This window comes from Amphiprion ocellaris, chromosome 11, assembly GCF_022539595.1.
Source record: "Amphiprion ocellaris isolate individual 3 ecotype Okinawa chromosome 11, ASM2253959v1, whole genome shotgun sequence".
NCBI lineage: Eukaryota > Metazoa > Chordata > Actinopteri > Pomacentridae > Amphiprion > Amphiprion ocellaris.
Genome location: NC_072776.1, coordinates 23,717,341 through 23,737,646, shown reverse-complemented (window position 1 = coordinate 23,737,646; position 20,306 = coordinate 23,717,341). Strand labels below are relative to the sequence as shown.

General features: G+C 38.2%; 1 protein-coding gene across 22 annotated transcripts in view; it reads left to right on the top strand.

Annotated features, from left to right (window-relative positions):
* The first annotated feature begins 3,274 nt into the window (after positions 1 to 3,274).
* neb (nebulin) overlaps positions 3,275 to 20,306 on the top strand; it is a 75,707-nt gene continuing 58,675 nt past the window's right edge. For 9 of the 22 annotated variants that reach the window (XM_035945252.2, XM_035945210.2, XM_035945256.2 and 6 more), the window contains exons 1-19: positions 3,277 to 3,384; positions 4,482 to 4,562; positions 7,994 to 8,032; positions 10,698 to 10,805; positions 10,996 to 11,103; positions 11,829 to 11,933; positions 12,022 to 12,126; positions 12,245 to 12,349; positions 13,151 to 13,255; positions 14,144 to 14,248; positions 14,334 to 14,441; positions 14,920 to 15,036; positions 16,675 to 16,776; positions 16,864 to 16,971; positions 17,081 to 17,185; positions 17,274 to 17,372; positions 19,695 to 19,799; positions 19,902 to 20,009; positions 20,126 to 20,239. In XM_035945252.2, coding sequence (XP_035801145.2) covers positions 4,503 to 4,562; positions 7,994 to 8,032; positions 10,698 to 10,805; positions 10,996 to 11,103; positions 11,829 to 11,933; positions 12,022 to 12,126; positions 12,245 to 12,349; positions 13,151 to 13,255; positions 14,144 to 14,248; positions 14,334 to 14,441; positions 14,920 to 15,036; positions 16,675 to 16,776; positions 16,864 to 16,971; positions 17,081 to 17,185; positions 17,274 to 17,372; positions 19,695 to 19,799; positions 19,902 to 20,009; positions 20,126 to 20,239 — 1,806 coding nt within the window. In that variant the 5' untranslated portion in view covers positions 3,277 to 3,384; positions 4,482 to 4,502. Of the gene's footprint in view, positions 3,385 to 4,039; positions 4,190 to 4,481; positions 4,563 to 7,993; positions 8,033 to 10,697; positions 10,806 to 10,995; positions 11,104 to 11,828; positions 11,934 to 12,021; positions 12,127 to 12,244; positions 12,350 to 13,150; positions 13,256 to 14,143; positions 14,249 to 14,333; positions 14,442 to 14,919; positions 15,037 to 16,674; positions 16,777 to 16,863; positions 16,972 to 17,080; positions 17,186 to 17,273; positions 17,373 to 19,694; positions 19,800 to 19,901; positions 20,010 to 20,125; positions 20,240 to 20,306 lie in introns of those variants that run through there. The other 13 variants (XM_035945213.2, XM_035945227.2, XM_035945199.2 and 10 more) reach the window with 6 other exon arrangements.

The window sequence follows — 20,306 nt, the reverse complement described above, 5'->3', positions numbered from 1 at the left end:
GTATTTTCTCCTTCAGCATTAAATCAAATGCCTCTCCATGATGTATAAAAGGATCACCAGAAGCAACAAGCCCAGCGTTGTAGCTCTTCACAGCTTTTTCAGGCTAAAGCTCATAGTTTGGGCTTTAATTTCTGAGATATTTCAAATGTCGTTTCTTTGAATGCAACATGACCTACAATGGAACTTATTTACAAAGGTGGAACCAGTTTAATACAAGCCCTCTGCATTGACATCAGGGCCTCACAAGACAACTGATCTGTGGAAATGACCATACGATACATGTGGAAGCACTGGGAAATTTCCAGGAATAGGTCCTCATGGTGGCACTTTTATGGTCACATTTTGTGTTGTCTTTCATTTCTGTCTCACCTCGTCACAATTGGTTCTGTATTTATTGATGTGCATGTTTGAAAAGATGTGTTGACTGTGTCATTGTTCCTAAAGCTGACAAGTCTGACAAGGTTTCACCTTCAATTGAAACCCTGTCAGACTTTAAAAGTTGGCTTTACTGTTGTGATTTTGTTGTAGCAGGTAAGTCAAACCCAAATAGTTCCCTGTTACCAAAATGCCAAAACCTAGAATAAATAATTCTTCACAATCATTTTGTGATATACTATATATTTGTGTCCATTTGCAAAGAATCCACAGTGAAGAATTGGAGACTTGTGTGTCCTGTAGTTTATTTTGAGTAATGTATCAGTAGTGTGTCACCACAAATGTGTGTTTGGAAAGCCATGTCCTTTGGCATCATGTCTGTGCAAGTCCAATACACGCTTAGCAGCACTGACCAACCCAGGGCATCACTTGCTTCTTTTAGATCTAGACAGGTTAGGGCAGACGCGCATCTGTAAACCCATGTAATTGTAAGCAACCACCTATCCTGTGCTTGCAAAGTCACTCCATGATGGACCAGTTGGTTTTCATTTTAGGCATCTTACCTCACTGAAATCCATCATTTTTTTGGTGTTGGTGGGCCAGTATTTACAGTTGGCTGTGTTGGTGTTGTGGTTGCCTTCCCTGCAGGTGTTGTGTTCTGATCTCTGGTCATCTGTAATTTTTTCCAGTGACTAAGCATCATGTAGCCCTCTCTGGGTGCTCATCATTTGAAATAATGCATGCAATGTTTTTGTAGTCTAAAAAAATATTTCCACCTATTAGCAATAATATCAACATAAAACACCTTTTTTTGTTTGAAGTACATTTATTGACAGTGACTTCTTGATAATGCAGTTTGGGCCTTTGTACCTTGGGGAATGTGTTGTCATTTCACTTTTTGAATGTCTTTTACTCAATGTGGTCACAACCAGAATATTCCAGTTATCTCTAAGATGGAGAACTAAAACTTGAGAACATAAACCCAAAACCTGAATATGATCTTTAAAATTTGCACTGATTGTGTCTAATACTTTATTGTGCTATCCTAAAAGTCTGACATTTGTGTAAATACGTTAAAACTATGCCACAAACCACTGTGTAAGTGATAGAATGTGATTACTTCGAAAGAATATTTTGGAATCTAGGTCAACTCACCCTTTAAAACTAGCCTCCTTTTTTTAGTTTTGTAGATTAGATGAGATCAGGACTGCAGTGATGTTGCTAATGAGGACCAAACAGCAGTTACCCAGTGCATCAACGAAAGGAGGGCTATTACAGCTCTTAGGAGGGGGACAGACAGAGAGAGACATTCAGCTGCTGTTGTCCATCTTGGTCTTGGGTAGCACCCTGCTCCTGGCAGAGAGTGAGAGTAAAGATGTAGCATACCAGAGAGATAGAGGTACATCATTTCAAGAGGAACGTACCTGTCGCATTCTCAGTCCTTTACATGTTCACAGTTGCACTCAGATTGTGTGAAAGTTGACTAGCTGTCAGCTCTGCCAAATAGAAATTTGACAATTTGCTTTATTTTTGATGTGAGTGCCAATTACTTATGATACAATGATACAATTTTAATTATAAGAGAACAGAAGTAATACAGGACAACATGTAGAGCGGACCTGATGATGGCAGCCACATTATTTAAATTTCATCTTAAACACAATAGCATGCAGTGGTCTGCCTATTGGAGACTTGTGCAGTACATCCAAACCTAGTTGAAAATTGGTGAATTTTATCTAACATTATGCAAATGCTTTAGATGCTATGATATTTCCAATATGAACATATCATTAAATGGAAATATTCTAGATAGTAAGACATCTAAAATATTTTCATTTTTTTCCAAGACTTAAAATAAAAATGGTGACGTTTGCAAGCAATTAAATGCAGCTAGTAGTGCTCCACGGGGCAATATGGTCAGTTTTAAAATGCAAGTACAGTTCTTCAACTGGTTAAAATAAAGTTTAAAAAAGCAACATAGCCACAGACATCTAAAATATTTCCATTTAATTGTAAAACTGAATTTTGGATTTCAACCCAAACATAGTATCTTACTGCTCCTTAGAGAAAGTGGGTGCTCAGGTGCAACAGTATGAATCAGTTATCAAAGCAGAAAATGCTGCCACTCAGTAAATGCTTTTGTTTGAGTGAATTTAGTTTTAATAAAGAGAACAAGACAATGCTTTCAGAAAGTGAGGATCAAGCTGATTTTAATAACCTTAAATGTACTTAATGGTAAAAACTATAGAAAAAAATTTATTTTTTGTTTTTTTCTTTCAAGAAGGAAATACAACCTGGAAATCCACAGACTTATCCACAGTACTTTATCTTCATTCTGATACAATTGTCATGACTTGCTTAGGATGACTCATGATTTGTTTACAGGCTCGTCCTCATTCCAGGGTGAATCTGTGATTTATGAGCATTTATCTTTTTTCAGATACAATCAAGCTGAGTAGCTATTCATTTGTGGTTCATATTCATGGTGGCATATTGTTTCTTGTCTTCCTCAGTTCAATGTTGACCTGATTCTTGACAGGACGTCGCCCACTCAGTCAGCTGACAGATGACCTCAACAGATCTGACACTCACGGCTGTCCTGGGCCTTAAGCTAGGCTTCTCCTCGTACTCATATTCTCAGCTGTGGTCAGACCTATTTTCCAAATCCATGGCAGAAAAAACAACAACATTTGCTTTTGTCAGCATCACAACTGCCACTAAACCATCCACACTGGGCGTTACTGTTGTAATGTGGGTTTGTGTTCTTGAGACCCCACCGCTCACCCCACTGCCTTCCTCATAACTGTACCGCTGATGCATTAGCCTCAACAGGTGCTCTTTGATATATTTAGAGTTTGAAACCTGAGAGCACTGGCCTGTGATTGGCTGCGTCAGCCACATGATAACCTGGGTAGAAACCGCAGCTGTGTGCTGTCGCCCAGCGTTTCTCTGGAGGGAAGCTGGGGAGGCTTTGGCGGCTTGGGAGACCATTAAACTTTAACATTACTGGTAAGCAAAGGAAAGGATAAAACCCAGAAATGTCCATGTTTTCTACCACCTGCATGGTTTTCCATCTTTTTGGACATCCGTTGTTTCCATCCCTTGCTGCCGTCTGGATTCAGGAGGAACTGATTGAGGAATAAGGAGTTGTGAACACTTGCACATTGAAGGAGTAACCAACTAGTCCAGAACTGCAAGACTCAAGCAAGATAACACCAGGCCCACCTATGGATGTATCTGAAACTTCTACAGCAGCAGCCTGGCCACTTTGTCTTCTTTCCAAAATCTCAGCACCTGCCTGGCTATTTTGTCTTTCTACCTGAACTGTTCTGCTTCTTTCCCTTCTTATTTAATAGAGAAATGTATATTTTAATTCAAAGATAGGGAAATCAAGTGCTAAAAAAGGTAGTTAGTATGTCATCCTATATTTAACCTGCAGCCTCAGAAGGCATTGCATCTCCATTTGCTAAACCGAGTTGACCAATCAGGCTGTGGCATTAGCTTACATGTCAAATAGCTGAAGCACTGTTGGGCAGCTGTCGCCAAACTTCAGCCAGGAGGCACAGTTCTTTGAGCTGTGTTGTGGCATGTAAGGGAGGAAGGGCGGCTGTGGCACATTCAGAGGCCTATTATAATGCCTCACCTTCCTAATCTGCTCTTTTCCCTGTGTGATTACTGACAAAACATTTTTGTGAGGTGTTTCACACATTTTACTATCTCGTTTAGGATTGGGGCAAATCACAGAGTCAGTTTGAGACCCTAGTGGATGTGAGGCTTCCTTACTCTCAGGAAATACTGCGAGAATCTTTTGCTGGTATGGCAAGAACATTGGTTGAAGATCAATATGCTGGTTTTTGCTGTTTAATATTCCTTTTTTTAAATAGGGGAATTGGGTTCAACAGGGAGATGACTTGGAGCATCCTAAAATAGCCCTGCTTACCTTTGATCTCTTGTCCAAGTCCCAGTTTATTCTGTATGAAACTTTGACTTGATGCTACTGACAGAACATGCAGAACATTGTGTGCTTTCCCTTTAGATATGCCCAATATTACCCATTCAGAGCTGAAATAATGAGTGCCTAATAATGCAATCTGTGTTTTGTGTAGAGCTGCTACAACCAGCCCAAAATGGCGGATAATGAAGATTTTGATGACCAGGAGGAGGAGGAGGAATACGAAATCGTTGAGGTTGGTGGACTTCTTCTCACCTGGTCATGTGCATTGATCGTAAAATGAAAGACTGCTTTTCTTCATTTCCCTTGCTATGCTCAATTAGTTTTACTCATTTTTAACCTAAATATGATTAAGAGTTGATTTCATTTAATCTCGTAGAGAGAGACTGTCCACTGGATGTACTGGTCCAGCGAGAGGCCCTATGAATAGTTAGTGATGATACCCCTTACAGTCAGCAGTTCATGGAACGGGGCATCCATGTCTATTGGTGTTATGTTTCAGATGGGCACCTTCTGGTGGGTTTTAAGTCCTAAATCAAATTATATTGTGCTGGTGTCCTGTTAAATGCCTTTACCTGAGCCACACAGCATGAAAAATGGAGTCTAGTGATGTATTCATTACACAGTTGTCAGATAAAGTCATTTTTATTCCACATGCATCTGTATATGGCTGTACAGCATTCATTTAATTAGAATACTGTTGAAGGCATACAACTATCTCCAACATATCTAAGTTATGGATGAATACCTTTTGTCATTATGTAATGGTACCCAAATTACGATAATATCCTTCACATGTAGCTTAGGTGGTACTATGATAGGATTACATACATTCTGGGAGTGTCCGAATTTCTGGAAATTACCATTTTGTCTGACCTCATTGCATTTTACACCAATCATGCCAGTTGGTGTTCATCAGTCATATTTTCCTCCAGCGTATACTATCAAACCTCAATTGTTGGTTATATTTCTTGTTGTGTTGAGAGCCCATTTTGCGTGTGAAATATTGTCTTGTTCAAGGTCTCCTTTCCAGTGTCCGATGGAAGAGTGAAAACAGAAGGCTAACACTTAATCTCATATTTCCTGGTGAAATAGGATTAAAGTTGGCCTCGTATATGTTTGTGCGTAATATTCTTGATATCTTATAGGGGAGTCTGAATGATTGTTCTTGTCTGTCACAATATTATCTCATCATACAAAGCAATCTTTTTTTTCCATCATTCAACTCCCATATAACATATCAAACAGATTTACCATCTTTATTACAAAGATGTAAATCGTTTGGGAGGTGGGACAAGTGGATTAAAACCAATACACTCTGATTTCACTAGCACTTTCATCTATACTGTGGAGAAAAGTTGCATTGTTTGCAGTAAGAAGTAAGATGACTTCTTATTTGATCTATAGAATGGGGAGAAACATAGTGCTGTCCAGGTTACACATAGCAATAAGTATATAGTTTAAAGCACAATCACAAGAATTTAGAAAGTCTTTGTTAGAAAGTGTAGTTATTTCTAAGTTTGTTTTTTTTTTAAATTTACCTCGTAAATAGTTAGAATTTCCAGGGTTTTTTTTCTCTTAACTTAAAAAATTATTAACTTGTGGGGTCATTCAGAGGTGGAGTGTAGAGATCTCTGTCTGACATGCAGACAAATTTAGAAATGGACATCTCCAGTACATTGGCAGGGAGATGGAGAGGAGGAAGGAGTAAAGGGAGAGAAAGTGACCAAGCTAGAGAGGGAGAGAGGGAGAGGAGAAAATGAGACGAGCCACTGTCCTGTAAATCACACTGTCACAGTACGAGAAATGTGGTTTGGGGAGGTGGTTGCATGAAAAAACATGGTGCTAGAGAGGCGTTGTTTCTGCTTTGCATCGTAGAGACTATTAAAGTTAGTTGTAGGGTTTAATTACACTTATGGTTCTCTCCTGTCTGATAGATTCAGATAATTGAAGCCTCTTACAGATGTTGTTAAAATGATTGAGATGTTCTTTCTCTCAGCTCTGGTTATTCATATATTCAGGTAGATTTGAAGGAGGTGTGGTTAGCACATAAAGTCTCTTAGCTTGTGTGACTGTAAAGGTTTCACTGTGTTGCTTCCTATGAAAGGGGAAGTGTGTTTCAGACGGATTGCAAGTTAGAGGTGCTATTCATGGAACAGTATATATGTGGGCGTGCTTTTGGCTACTGTAATATAAGTTGCTTCACTAGAAAAGAATGTTTTCCCCTTAAAAGTTTGGTTAATCTAAAGAACAAAACCTACCTCTAATAGTGTCTATCCATGCAACCAGTTTTTTAAATTTTATTTACAAGTTTAAGTTAAGTTTTAAGATATTTGTCTCCATTCTAATATAAAGGGGATGAGACATGCTTGTTTTGAACAGTTTTCAAAACCTATTTCTTATGATAGAAAATACTTCCAATACAAACAGACTGTGGGTTATTCAGAGTAGGGGTCAGATAATTTGTTTTTTCAGGACTGATACTGATATAGTTTATGACTAATCAAGGAGACCTCTAACGGATATTTAGAACTGAGATACATTTGAAGTAAAAATGAAAATCATGGTGTCTAAATTCTGAATACCACAAACTCCAACACAAAACTTAAATAAAATGTCTTGTTTATTCATGTTTTAAGTGAATCATGATGTGTAACCATTCAGATAATACTATAGGTGGGATATTCCTTGAGGACATAGGCTTCAGACTGGGAGAAATTTGTGCATCAGAGCCAAAGTAGTGTATTTTTAAACTAATTTATTTTGAAGTAAAAACCATAATAATCCTGATAATTGGAAAAATGATGAATATCAATTGGCTAACTGACCAGGCCAATATTCGGTCGACACCTCATTCATAATAAGGAAGGAACTATTTCTAGAAAGATAAATTGCTGTTGATTTTAGATGGGAGCACAATAAACTAATTTCCCTCTGTTTGGGGTGAAGGCAAAACTCTCTAAGACAGCAAATAAAACCAAAAACTACATGCATGGATAGATCCCAATAGAGACCTAAGTGGGAAAATGAGATTTAAATATTTAGGTGAACCAATTCTTTAAGCCCATGAGATGTCTGTGAACAGACGTGGAGATTATGAAGCCATCTTAGTTTGTGTAATGCTTTGTGCTGTGGCAACTGATAATAGCAACAATGATGTTTGAAATGACAAATAAGAATAGAATTACTGTCATGTGAAAGCCAGGTGTTTTTAGACTTGGTTAGAGGATCAAAGATTTGGCGTGGTCAGGCTCACATAGCACTGAGGATATTAATGACTCTTTATCCTTTGTATAATACTAGCTTAATTAGATTGCAGTCACAATTACATCATACTATTTTCACCGCTGGGGATCTCAGCATTCTTTCTGTGACACTAATTGAGTTGAGAGTTAATCAGTTTATTGCAAGTTCTAACAAAAATCCCAGATGACAACACTGATTTTATGGAGTTGATGGACTGTTTGGGGGCATTTGATAGAACAGCTACTAATGTGATGCATTGTTGAAGGATTTCCTACTGGAGGTGTCAGTGACAGCCTTTGATGAATACCAGAGCTTTAGAAAAATCACCCTCAATCCAAAAAGTACTATGCTGTTTCTCCCATAACGTGTTCTGGTTTTGAAAACCCAGAGTGAGTCCTATATTTGTAATATGTTGAGCAGATGACAACGACTACCACTGGCAAGAGTGAGTTCTTTCAGGTAAAGCACCTTCTCCCCAGGCACAGTGGTTAATGTAGGGCAGGACAGCCCTGCCACCCATTGCCCCCTATGTCTTATGATGCATTCCCCTCCTTGTCTGCATGCCTGTATAGATAATCTGCTGTTATATTACACTGAGTGCATAGTGTCTTTGTTATTGATGGGTTTATAGAATACTAGATATGTGAGTACAACCCTGTACAATATCACTTACATGTTAAATAATTCTCAATTGTATCTCCTCTAAATAATTGCATTAAATCTGAGTTTGCAAGTCGAGTATTTCCCACCTATTAACAATCGAAACCAAATACTTTAGAAGAACTGTGTTGAAAATGCAGACCCCAAAGTAAAAATTCAGCGCAACCAAAGTAAATATACATGGGATCACTGATGCCCAAGTTCCAAAACCTGTGATCACTGACACTAAAACGAGTATACTCGTCTACCAATGAGTCTAACTGCATTAACAGGGTATAAAAAGTTCAATAGACACCTGAATTTTGCAGTTTTGGTCCTATCTGATTTCGCCAAGTTACCGTAATCACCAGAATTGGTCATGTTGTAGGATCTTAGCCATAGCATCTTAGCCTTAATATTTGTATTAGTTACATTAGTTCTATAATTTATAAAACAATGGGGTCTTAGCTATGTTAGTACATTAGTTAGGTTATTCTCCATAATTAATAACACTGTGTAGTTTTAATATATGTTATACTAAAGTAAAGTAGTGCTTTACATGTGTTATGTATGGTTTTAATTCCTAAAATGTTAAATTACTCTGGTAAAATTACACCATAAATCCCACTGCAGGGTCTCGACCCCATTTTTGAACTTACATTTTTTTGTAATGCAATAATTTTTTTTTTTTTTTTTTTTTAAACTGAAAAGGACATTGGTGCAATGGCTGTTGTTTTTAATGTACAATATAATAAAACTGTGACTTGATTTGACTTTGGACTGTGTCTATCTGCATATTTACATCACGGTTCCACACAGAAAAGAATTGCCCGAGAATGTTAAAAATGTGATGGTTAAGCTTTAAAAAGATGAACAGGATATAGGACGATTGATGACCAATTAAAAATCTGTGAACACATAGTGGCAGCAGTAATCAGGAGACATGGAACAAGCCATGGTGGCACTGATCAGAGCCACAACCGTCCTCCTTTAGCAACACCATGGACAATATATTTATTTCACAATCTGGCTTCGATAAACAGAGTGGCAGGTTTGGCACAGGGGTTTTCATTGGAAATCTGAATTTTTGTGAAGAACTGTGCATAACCAATAAAGCCAATAACTTTACCATCCATGAAAAAAAACTCATGCTTGCTTTTGCAAGCATGACGTGTCCAAAATTGCAATATGAAACTGTGCTACAGACCATGAATATTGGAAATACATTCTTTGGTCAGATGAGACCAAGATAAATTTGTTTGGCTCAGATGGAGTCCATTATGGTTGGTGTAAACCTAGCCAGGGCTACCACAGTGAATGCATAGTCCTGACAGTGAAGGACAGACCAGAGAGTGTGTCAAAATGGGGGTCCATAATTGGGAAACCTGTTGGGGATATGATATTTTTAAATGGCACCATGAATACCTGTGGATATACTAAAGAACTGGCCGACAAGATGACTCCCAGTCAGCAGAAGCTTGGCAGAAAAGGTATATTCTAGTATGATGACGATCTAAAGTACACTGCCCAAGTCACACAAGAGTTTCTAAAAAAGAGAATAAGGCCATTCTGGCCATGATATGTCCTGACTTGAAACAGTCTTTTTTATGAACAAATACCCAACTGTTCAACTTAGACGTTATGCCATTACTGTACGGTGATACACTTTGAATCATGTGACATTTAAATGATATTGCACAGGGGTGTACTCACAAGCTGTTTAAGATTATTTTAAGCGATTAGAAATCAGTTAAAACTCTACAAATGTTTTGACATAATGATGTGACCTCCAAGAAGAAATGGATACTTTTTTGGGCAGTCGATGGGGTTGCGTAATTTGCTTCTTTGTAATTTTACTGGGCAACACTTGAGATACAATGGTTTAAACCTTATGTATACATGCTGCTGAGCCTGACACTGCATGTGGCACAAGGCACTCATGGATATTAGGTGCTACTGTGTATTCAATGCTTCTCTTTTGCTTGTCTTGGACTGTTCTGTCCTTCAGTCACCTTTCATCCAGCATGATCATAGCACATAATAATAATTCCATTATTCTGACTCACTGACTTTCATGTAGAATAAATTAGTGCTGAATAAATATTGGCTTGAAACGCTTCCATCAGCAATTAGACTATTTAATTCAAAAGTAAACGGATGAGACCCCAGACAATTGAATTTCCCTTCGGGGATTAATAGTTATTGTATTGTATTGTATTGTATTGTATTCAGTTATTGAAGGTGAGTAATCAGAGCAATGATTGTACTGCAGACTCAGACAAATCAAATTGGTAAGAGCTTCTCTCTTCAGTTAAACATTGTCAAATCATTATTAAATTATCTGTTTTGACAAAATATCAGTAAGCCTGTTCCCTCTGTGGATGTAGTTTTGCTTTTTGTCCAGTTTGTTTTCTGTAATTAATACATGTACAAGTCTGTTTGTCACTTGGATAGTTAATTGTATTCTCGTCTGTCCTCCTCTCAGTCTGGGTTGCCCACCAGGAAAGTCAGGAAGAAGGTCAAGGTGGATACTTCCAAGTTCATGACTCCATACCTGGCCCACAGCCAGAAGATGCTGGAGCAGTTCAGCCACGTAAGACAAATTTAAGACCAAGAATCAATACGTTAGTCATTATGAGGTCTAAATTATCTAAAAAATTACTTTAAAAACATTTTGGTTGATATTATTTTCACTTTGACTTAATATGTGAACTTATGATTTGTTGTCTTGCTTTATATGTCATGACTGTTATACTGTATACAATTGTCATTGTCCTTGACAGAATAAGTACCGCCAGGCGTATGACATGTCCAGAGGCGCGCCTCCTGCCTTCATTGCTGACACCCCTGAAATGATTCGCATCAGGAAGGCCCAGGAGCAGCTTAGTGAGGTACTGCTTAGGACTGTGGTGATAGCTTAAGGATGGGAGCAAGAAGATTATTGGGATGGAAGATTGCTGGTCAGAATCCCCCTCTGGTGAAAATGATGTTGTTTACCTTGTGAACATGTTCATATGGTGTTTTTATATGCTAGAAGACATATAATGAGAGAAATAAGTGGTCAACACCATGGTTGATCGTTTCCACCTTTAAGCTACAGCGTACCAATGACTCTGAGTTTTAAAACACAGATTCAGACTTCCAAGGTCTCATATGTAACAAAACTAAAGAACCAAACCTGTTAACCTGCAGGGTGGGACTTTCTGTATCATTATGTCTTTAGAATTGTATGCTGCTCGAGCATGTGTAGCTAAATCACTCCAATAGTACAACCTGAGTAGTTTTTACAGAGTTAGAGCAGAGTCATAGGTCAGCTAGAGAGCTGGAGCACTAAAGATGCAGCATTTCATCTCCCCAGTTTTATGATAAATGTAGTTATCATGGGAAAAAAAAACTTCTAAATATGTAACTTTCAACACAGAATTGAGCTTAAATAGCTCAGTTGAGCTTTAAATAAAATTTAATTCTGTAGCCAATCAATAAGCTAAGTAGTAGGAATGTGGAGGAGAAATTCTGAACATTTGTAAGCAACTGTAAAAGTAAAGCTCAGTTCCTTAAATTTGATTTGATCTTGCTGTAGTCGTATGTAATGTGAAATTGCTCATCTTGTGATCAGGTTAAATACCGCATGGAGGGAATGAAGGCTCGCACAACCAGCTTGTATGATGGTGAGGCCAAAGAGGTCACCCACGTCAAGCATGTATCTGAACTGATCAGCAAGGTAAGTTAACTGAATTTATACAAACATAGAAAGGTTTGACAATTGACATTTGCAAATCTATTAATAAATAAATGTTTGTCTCTTGTAGGTTCTGTACAGGCAGAAGTGGGACGAGGCTAAGGATAAGTATCTGCTGCCACCTGATGCTCCTGAGCTGGTTCTGGCTGTGAAGAATGCTGCTAACTATAGCAAAGTAATGTGGCATCAAGGAATGAATATGAACACCATCTAATTTTATAATTAAATTTTAAGAGCATCTGTTGAAATATTTTACGTGCATGGAGTAAGTAATGACTTTACACCTTGTTCAGAAACTTTACACGGAGGCCTGGGACGAAGAGAAGACCATGTACTACCCTTACAGCGACAGCCCCGAGCTGCGCAGGGTGGCCAAGGCTCAGGAGGTCCTCAGTGATGTAAGTCAAGTTTATTATCAATAAAACAGTGTTCCATCAGTCAGGTTTTGAATAAATGTGGTTTAAATACCTGCAAAAGACACAGTATTGTGACAAAGACATGACTTTACATATTATAGTAATATATAATATAGTAATTAATAGTAATATAATAAATCATTAGGATGTTGTCATTTGCTTATTAGACACTTTATACTTTAACTCCTGCACATTTTGTAAGATGGCATTAAAGTCAGTGATGCAAATTGCAACATTAAGACACTATTCACTGGTCGCACACATTCTCACTTGGTTAAGTCATCTCTAAGCAGTTTTTAAATAGACTTTCTATTACAATATATATATAACTGTACTTGTACAAGATTTTTGTAATGTCATTTGGAGCTATTTCCCCGAGAACAAAAATTGGGTAATGTTTGACTTACGTCACTTTTCCAGAGTCAGTCATTAGCATGCTCTTTTATTTTTTAATCCACCGGAGCTGTTATTTCTCACCGCCTTTGCTGGCAGATTGCAATTCAGCATCAATCACTCAGGCAAACAACTTTTTCTCAGGGTCTATTTGTTTGTGCTGAGTCAGATGTATCATACACAGCAGGTTCCTCTCTCTATGAAGGCAATTAATATTGTCATTCGAGCTTCTCCTTCTAGTGTTCAATTGTGTTTAAACCTTTTCTGCTGACACAGGGAAACTGCCAGCCAATTTAGACAGAGGCAGAACTGTGCACTAAGTTCAAATATCGATGTTGAAGAATTAACCACCTCAATGAATTTCAACTCCTGCTTTGTGTGACCCTGTAGGTTCACTATAAGAAGGGTCATGACCAGCGCAAGGCCAAGTACACCTCCTTGGCTGATCCTCCTGAGGTGGAACTGGCCAAGAGAGTGGCCCATCAGCACAGTGATGTAAGTACAACAATTCTGAACTGTATTACACTTTGTAAATGTAAAATCTACAGAAACACAGGAGGATTGAGGAAGAGGTGATAAATTTAACAATTTTCTTCATCTTGCTTCCCGTAATTCAATCGCCAGGCTGTTAAACCCACAAATACATACCTTTTGAAAGCAAAAAACACTGCAACGCTCAAAAAATGAGAATTTTTGTTTGTTCTCATGCACTCTCAGTGTCATTTCCCATTCATAAGTGCACAAGAAAAGTCACCATGGACAGATAATAATGATTGTGACAGAATTTTTGTGGCTGTACATGTATAGTATACCCACTCCACTCTTGAAAACTATAATTACAAAGGATCCATTGTCAGACATTATCTGTGCATTTTCTATGGAGTTGATTAGGATCAGTATCTGCACTTAAAGTCATTTCCTCCCCATCATTATGGCTGCCATTTAGATTATGGAGACACAAGTACATTGTCGCTTCTCTTAAAGGTCAGCTAATATTCTTTCACACAGGACGTGTCATCACAATGCCAAATAGGAACAGGAGAGCAATACACCTAAATGTGGTGCAGGAAAAATGCATTTTAGATGCTCAAACTTGTACCTTGTGCAGTGCACTCCTAAAAATAGGACCACCAACTAGGCCTGAGCCACTGCTAGGGATAACTGGCCACCTGCTCTATGATATTAGTAGCCACAATTAAATGGAAGCAAGAAGCTAAGAATAGCTTCAATTTATAGCGATACCAGTCATTCCTAATATGTTTTATTTAATATATAGTGATATTAGTACAGCTAGTACGATGCATCTGTTCTTTACTCAACAGAAACATTACTGTTTTATAAAAAATACATGTCCTAATGTTGATTCTTATTGGTTTCCCACAGCTTAAGTACAAGGAAGATTACAATAAAAACGTGAAGGGTCAATGGTGTGAGACGCCCTACTTCGACGTGGCCACTGCCAGGGTGGCGATGGACAATCTCAGCGATGTAAGATCCCACAGAGCAAAAAGACCTCAAGAATTCTACTTTTTTCTGTATTTAACTTGTCGTCTTTTGTTGTTTTAACTTCCAGAGAAAATACACGCAAACCTACGAGAATGAAAAAGACCAAATTTATTTCATGCAAACAGACACGCCTGTTTACGAGACAAACAAGAAGGCTCGTATTGCTGCTAGTGAGGTGAGCGCACAAACACGCACAAACACAAAGGTATCGGGGTATTTTTATAGGTCCTATCTCATGTGGAAGACACGACAGCAAGTTGACCCATGTCTCAGAGCAGAGTGTGAGTCAACAGGCTGAGTCCACTCTGACGCAGGGACACAGTGTATTGTGCCCACATTGCATGACTGAGAGAGCTACATTTGGTTCATTGTCGCTGCACAGATTCAGTGTGTAGTTTCACTGGTATGCAGTAACATTATGAGACTGTGTGAAGAGTCTTTTCAGTTCCTGTATACCTTATAGACACACACACACACACACACACACACACACACACACACACACACACACACACACACACACACAATGCAAACATGCATCAGTTTAAGAAATGATAAAGGCACACTAAATGACTGTACCACTGTTATGCAGACACACCCCATCAGCACACTTTCATCTCCTTTTACTCACACTAATCTGTTTCTGTCCTTAGGTCCAATACAAGAAGGATTATGAGAAGACAAAAGCACAGTGTGACTACAACACTCTCCCCGCCACAGAGAATCCTCTTCTGAGACAGCTCAGATATGCTGGCACCATCCTCAGTGATGTAGGTGTCAAGAAAAGACTTTTTTAAAATAAGAAATCCCAGCTGTTTTTTCTAATAGAAAATACAAACGTCTTTTATTTGGAGAAAAACAAGCTATAAAACGATGTCTGTGTAGTTTTTCATTCATCCAGGTCATGGTTATCCAAAGTTGTTTAAATCGATCCAACTGGATTTTAAGAAAGTTCCTTGAAGACGTTTCACCTCTCATCCAAGAGGCTTCTTCAACAGAAGAAATAATATCACTCAAGTAGAAGTAAAAAGTAGCTATCCAAAAAATTACTCAAGTAAGAGTAAAAAAAAGTATTTGGTGAAAAGACTACTCAAGTACTGAGTAACTGTTTGATTGTAATGTACGATTTATTTTTTTGAAATGATGAGATCAGACAAAAATGTAAAATAATGTGCAAATTCTGGTATTTTCAAAGAATAAAATAAAAAAATAGCAAAAATAAATAACATCTTTACAAAATGACAAGTTAAGGCACAAGAAACGCAAATTTCCAAATCTGTTTTTCACACCACAAAGCTTTTGAAACAAAAGCTTAACGTTTTTATGTTTGAACAGTGTAAACTACTTCCAGTGACATGATATACTGTATACTGCATTTCACTTCCCTCCAAATGGCACAGACTCACTCAGACTGGACCCGAATATCCGAATATTCGGTGGTTGTGCCGCCCCCCCCCCCCACCCCCACGCGGATCTACCAGCCTGACGTCATGCTTCACTTCACTTTTGTTAGAAGACAAAAGCTGAAGACGGAGATATCATGCTAATGCTATGCTAGTGTTGTCGGACTCCGAAGCAAGATCAGACGTCTCAAAAATGCCCCCGTTTTTTTCATTCCCTGTCTGTTACGACTTCGTGCCGCTCTGCCGCCACAGTTCGTATGTCGTCATATGACTGCAGGGCGACGTCTGGTGAAACCGAGTCACGTGATGATTGTTGCTTCGTCTGATTGGTGAAACACAGTCATTTAGTAGATTCACTGGGGACATCTCTCCAAGCATATCTAATGTGGTAAATAAAAAAGTTACGAGTCGAGTGTAGCCCAGTGTAATGGAGTAAGAGTAACGTTTCTTCTTCACAGATCTGCTCAAGTAGAAGTTTTTCGAAAAGTTACTCAAGTAAATGTAATGGAGTAAATGTATTTCGTTACTACCCACCTCTGGAAATGAGCACTACCATGTTAAATTAGCATAGCTGGTCTCCTTGTGTGTTTATTATCTAGACAGAGATGTTTGCGAAAAAAATTATAGCTACTCTTATTAGACACTTAACCAACGTATAAAGTGACTGCTTAAATGATTGAGGTGGTTGTGGGCGTAATACCTGGTCTCTGACATGCAGTTCCTCTAAGTGGATTGTAATATTAGTGGTGCTAATTAAACCGTATGGGAGACAGTTGCAGTGCTCTCTTGCATACAATGAACCGATGTTAAAAAGGATTCAATTAATGCAAGTTACCAGTCGTATTTGTTTTTTACAGTTAGTCCACTTCATGTACATACAAATTATTTCTGTTGCTGCTCATGTATTTTTTGAGCTTTTGCCTATTTGAGTTTCTAACCAAGAGTTAACTGTGTTTTTTATGCTTGTCATTTATTTTTAATTTTTTTTTCTTATCTTCTTTGCAGAAAGTATATAAGGCCAGCTATGAGAAGTCCAGGGGGTTCAGCATCAACTATTGTGATACGCCCAAGTTTCAGATGGACTCCGTACTTAAAAAGTTCACTGATGTAAGAACCCTCTATGAGTTCAAAGACTTTCTTTTATCCCAAACCAGAAGTTTTACAAAGTACTTATATGTTTCCTAATGTTTTTAGGCACGCTACAAAGAAAAGTATGACAATGAGGTGAAGGGCCACTACATCGGCAGCTATGAGGACCTCTATATGCTTCACTGCCAAAAAGTCGAGGAAATGAAGAATGAGGTAAGTCCTTGTGCTTTTTTGTTTCAGTTTTCAAATCAAATTACTGAAGTAAAAAATTTAATACACTTCACTGTATCTTTTCTCACATTTGTCATATTTTACCTTACAGCAATTATATAAAGCTGAGTATGACGACATAAAAACTAGATGCTTCTTCCCTCAAACAATTACACCTGAATATGAAGCCACAAAGAAGCTTCAGCAGTGTAATGATGTGAGTGCTCAGTTCATAAAATACTTTTTTGCAAAAAAAGAATAGATTGTATGTATGACACATTCTTTTTCAATCTTCTGCTTTTCAGAAAGTTTACCGGCAACATCCAGACACAGTGAAATTTACACAAGTGATGGATTCGCCTGTTATGGTTCAAGCCGCCATCAACGCCAAGCAGCTAAGTGACGTATGTACCCTTTTTGGACCTTTCTGGTGCTGACACAAAAGGCATTAAAATGAAAACTGGCAGTTTATATGATAACAACCTACCAATATCTTTCTAATATGATGACAGTGATTCATATGCACTCGTTGTGAATATTTTTATTAGTGCTGCCAAACGATTAAAATGTTTTGATCAGATTAATCACAGGGTCGCCCCAGATTAATTTTGATTAATCCCGATTAAATGTCATTCATTTTTAATCTATATTAATCGCGGGTTTTTTTGTGTGTGTGAGCAAACAGATTCAAGAAAGAAGGGACTGTATCTGTACTTAACATGTTTATTAAACACCTGTGCTTAAGTGAAAAAAAAACTCCTTCCTGTAGAGTGTGCATATTACTGTAAGTTGGTGGACTGTTCCGTCCTTGGGGGTTTTTTGTATTGAAAAAAAAGTCCAGTGTGCTGTTTAGTGCAGGGGTATTCAACTAAAATTCAAAGAGGTCCAGTCAGAGACAATGTATTAAAGCAAAGGTCCAGAAAATCTTAATGTCTAACTTGAATTAGTGTGATATATGTTGATGTAACCTAGTAGTTTTATTAGTGTCTGCATGTAATCAATAACTGACCATCAAATCAAATAAATTCAGTACAGTTCAAAAACATTTTGACAACATTTATTAAGAAATAACTTTTGATATGAAAATAAAATGAAAAATAATGACTGAACAACCTGAACCAACTTATATACATCTTTAACAATACCTAAATCTCAAAAAATTTAAACAGTTGAACACTTTTACATTTTTTTTCCTCTTATATCACTCCCCTTATACCCCTGCTGCTTAATGGGAGAACTGAGCTGCCAGTATTCTGAATCATGGCCTGAATGGTGTCAGGGTCGTTCTCAAACACATTTGGAGCTCATTGGTGAGTCTGGAACCATATTTAGTTTGGATTGTATTCACAGTTGAGAAGCTGGCTTACAGCTGTATGTTGAGCCAAACATAGTCAACATGTGCAGGGCGACTTTCCTCTCGGTGTCGATTTGTTTATTACTCCGCCAAGGAACACCGCGGAGTTATGTGACGATTAGCGTACGTTTGTCTGTTAACCTCTCTGTTCGTCTGCAATATTACTCTAAAACAGACCAACGGATTTGGATGAAATTTTCAGGGAAGGTCAGAAATGACACATGGACCGCCTCATTAGATTTTGGCAGTGGTGCGGCTTATAGTCTGGATCCACGGATTTGTTAAGGATTTTCCATTGCAAGATATAGCGGCCGGCACAGCGTCGCCATAACCGTGACAAGTGAACGCTGTGTCAATTACCTGCAAAAATTCACTCGACACGTTACATATTTTAGTCACGCAATTTGATATCTGTACTACATAACGTACACATGCACAACACGTACCTGTGCTCACGTAAGGCAATTTTGTATTTATTTAGTTAGTTTGTGGGTCGATCTATATTAAATAGACAGATTCTATGTTACCGTGATTTCTGAATAAAATTGAGGAATGAACAGTCTTGGCGGAGCACTGCACTCTCTGAGTGCTTTTCATGTTTATGTTTTGGCCCGTCCTCCTCTCGTCTGTCCCTCACCTGTTTTCTGAACTCAGCTGCGATGTTTAGCGGCTGGAATGCAGAGACCAATTCATTGGCTGAGTAGCTTCACATGGATGGCTGAACTCATACCTAATTGGTCTGTGTGTTTCCTGAGCTGATAAACTAATGCCATAAACACTGGAAAAGCTGCGCCGGTAAAATAGAAGCGTCCCATCAAATTTAAAATACCCAAAATGTGTTGCCAGAGACCTTTCAGGGATTTTGAGTCCTTCTGCGCTGCAGATGCATTAATTGCGTTGAAATTTTTAATCTGATTAATTATGGTGCTGGATTAACCTGCGTTAACACGCTAATTTTGACAGCCCTAGTTTTTATTGATTATATTCACCGTTTATTGACTGAAATTGCTACAATCATGAGCTAATGCTTTAGATCAAATTCTCCTGGATATGCAGATCACCTTTAAATGTGCCCAATCATCCATGTTGCCCAGCTGTCTTTCTATGGGCACCATGGAAACTGGAGAGCCATTTCTTTGGAGTATAAATAGAAACAAGCATTCAGTTGGCCCAGAATAAACCCTGTGATCAGAGAGAGGTTGGGGAGGCATGGAAAGGAACAGTAAGTATCCTCTCAGATGGAGTCCAACTAATGCACTACTGCCCTCCAGTGACAAAAAACCAAATAATACATCTCCTAAGTACCTGTCTTAAAATGGCTAATGAAGGGAGGATGAAATATTATAAAGCATTGTGATCATTGTGTTTGCAGTTGAACTACAAGGCAAAGCACGAAGAAACCAAGTTCAAGTGTCATGTACCTCCAGACTCTCCCTTCTTCATCCAGTCCAGAGTAAACGCTTTTAACCTCAGTGATGTAAGTAATTTCTATCGATCTCTACAGTTCAATTCCTGTCAGCTTTACTTTTGTGTAAATCTTCACTTTCCTGATTTTTTGAAAATGGTTTTCTCCTTGCAGAGCTGTTATAAGTATGATTGGGAGAAATCTAAAGCGAAAAAGTTTGAGGTCAGGGGCGATGCCATCTCAATCCTTGCTGCCCGTGCTCACACAAACATTGCCAGTGATGTAAGTGTGCTACAGTGTCAACCTTTTTTTGTGTTTTATGCATGATCTGTAAAATTCAGATGAATTATAGTTCTTTTTTATTAATCTAGTCTTTCATAATCTGCCAATCTGTGCAGGTTAAATATAAAAAGGAGTATGAGAAGAACAAGGGACAAATGGTTGGAGCCCTGAGCATTAATGATGATCCCAAAATCTTGCACTCCGTTCATGTGGCCAAAATCCAGAGTGATGTAAGTCATTTGTTCACCTAATGACAATATCTCACATCTCCCTTAATGTTGCTGTTTTCTAACTGAG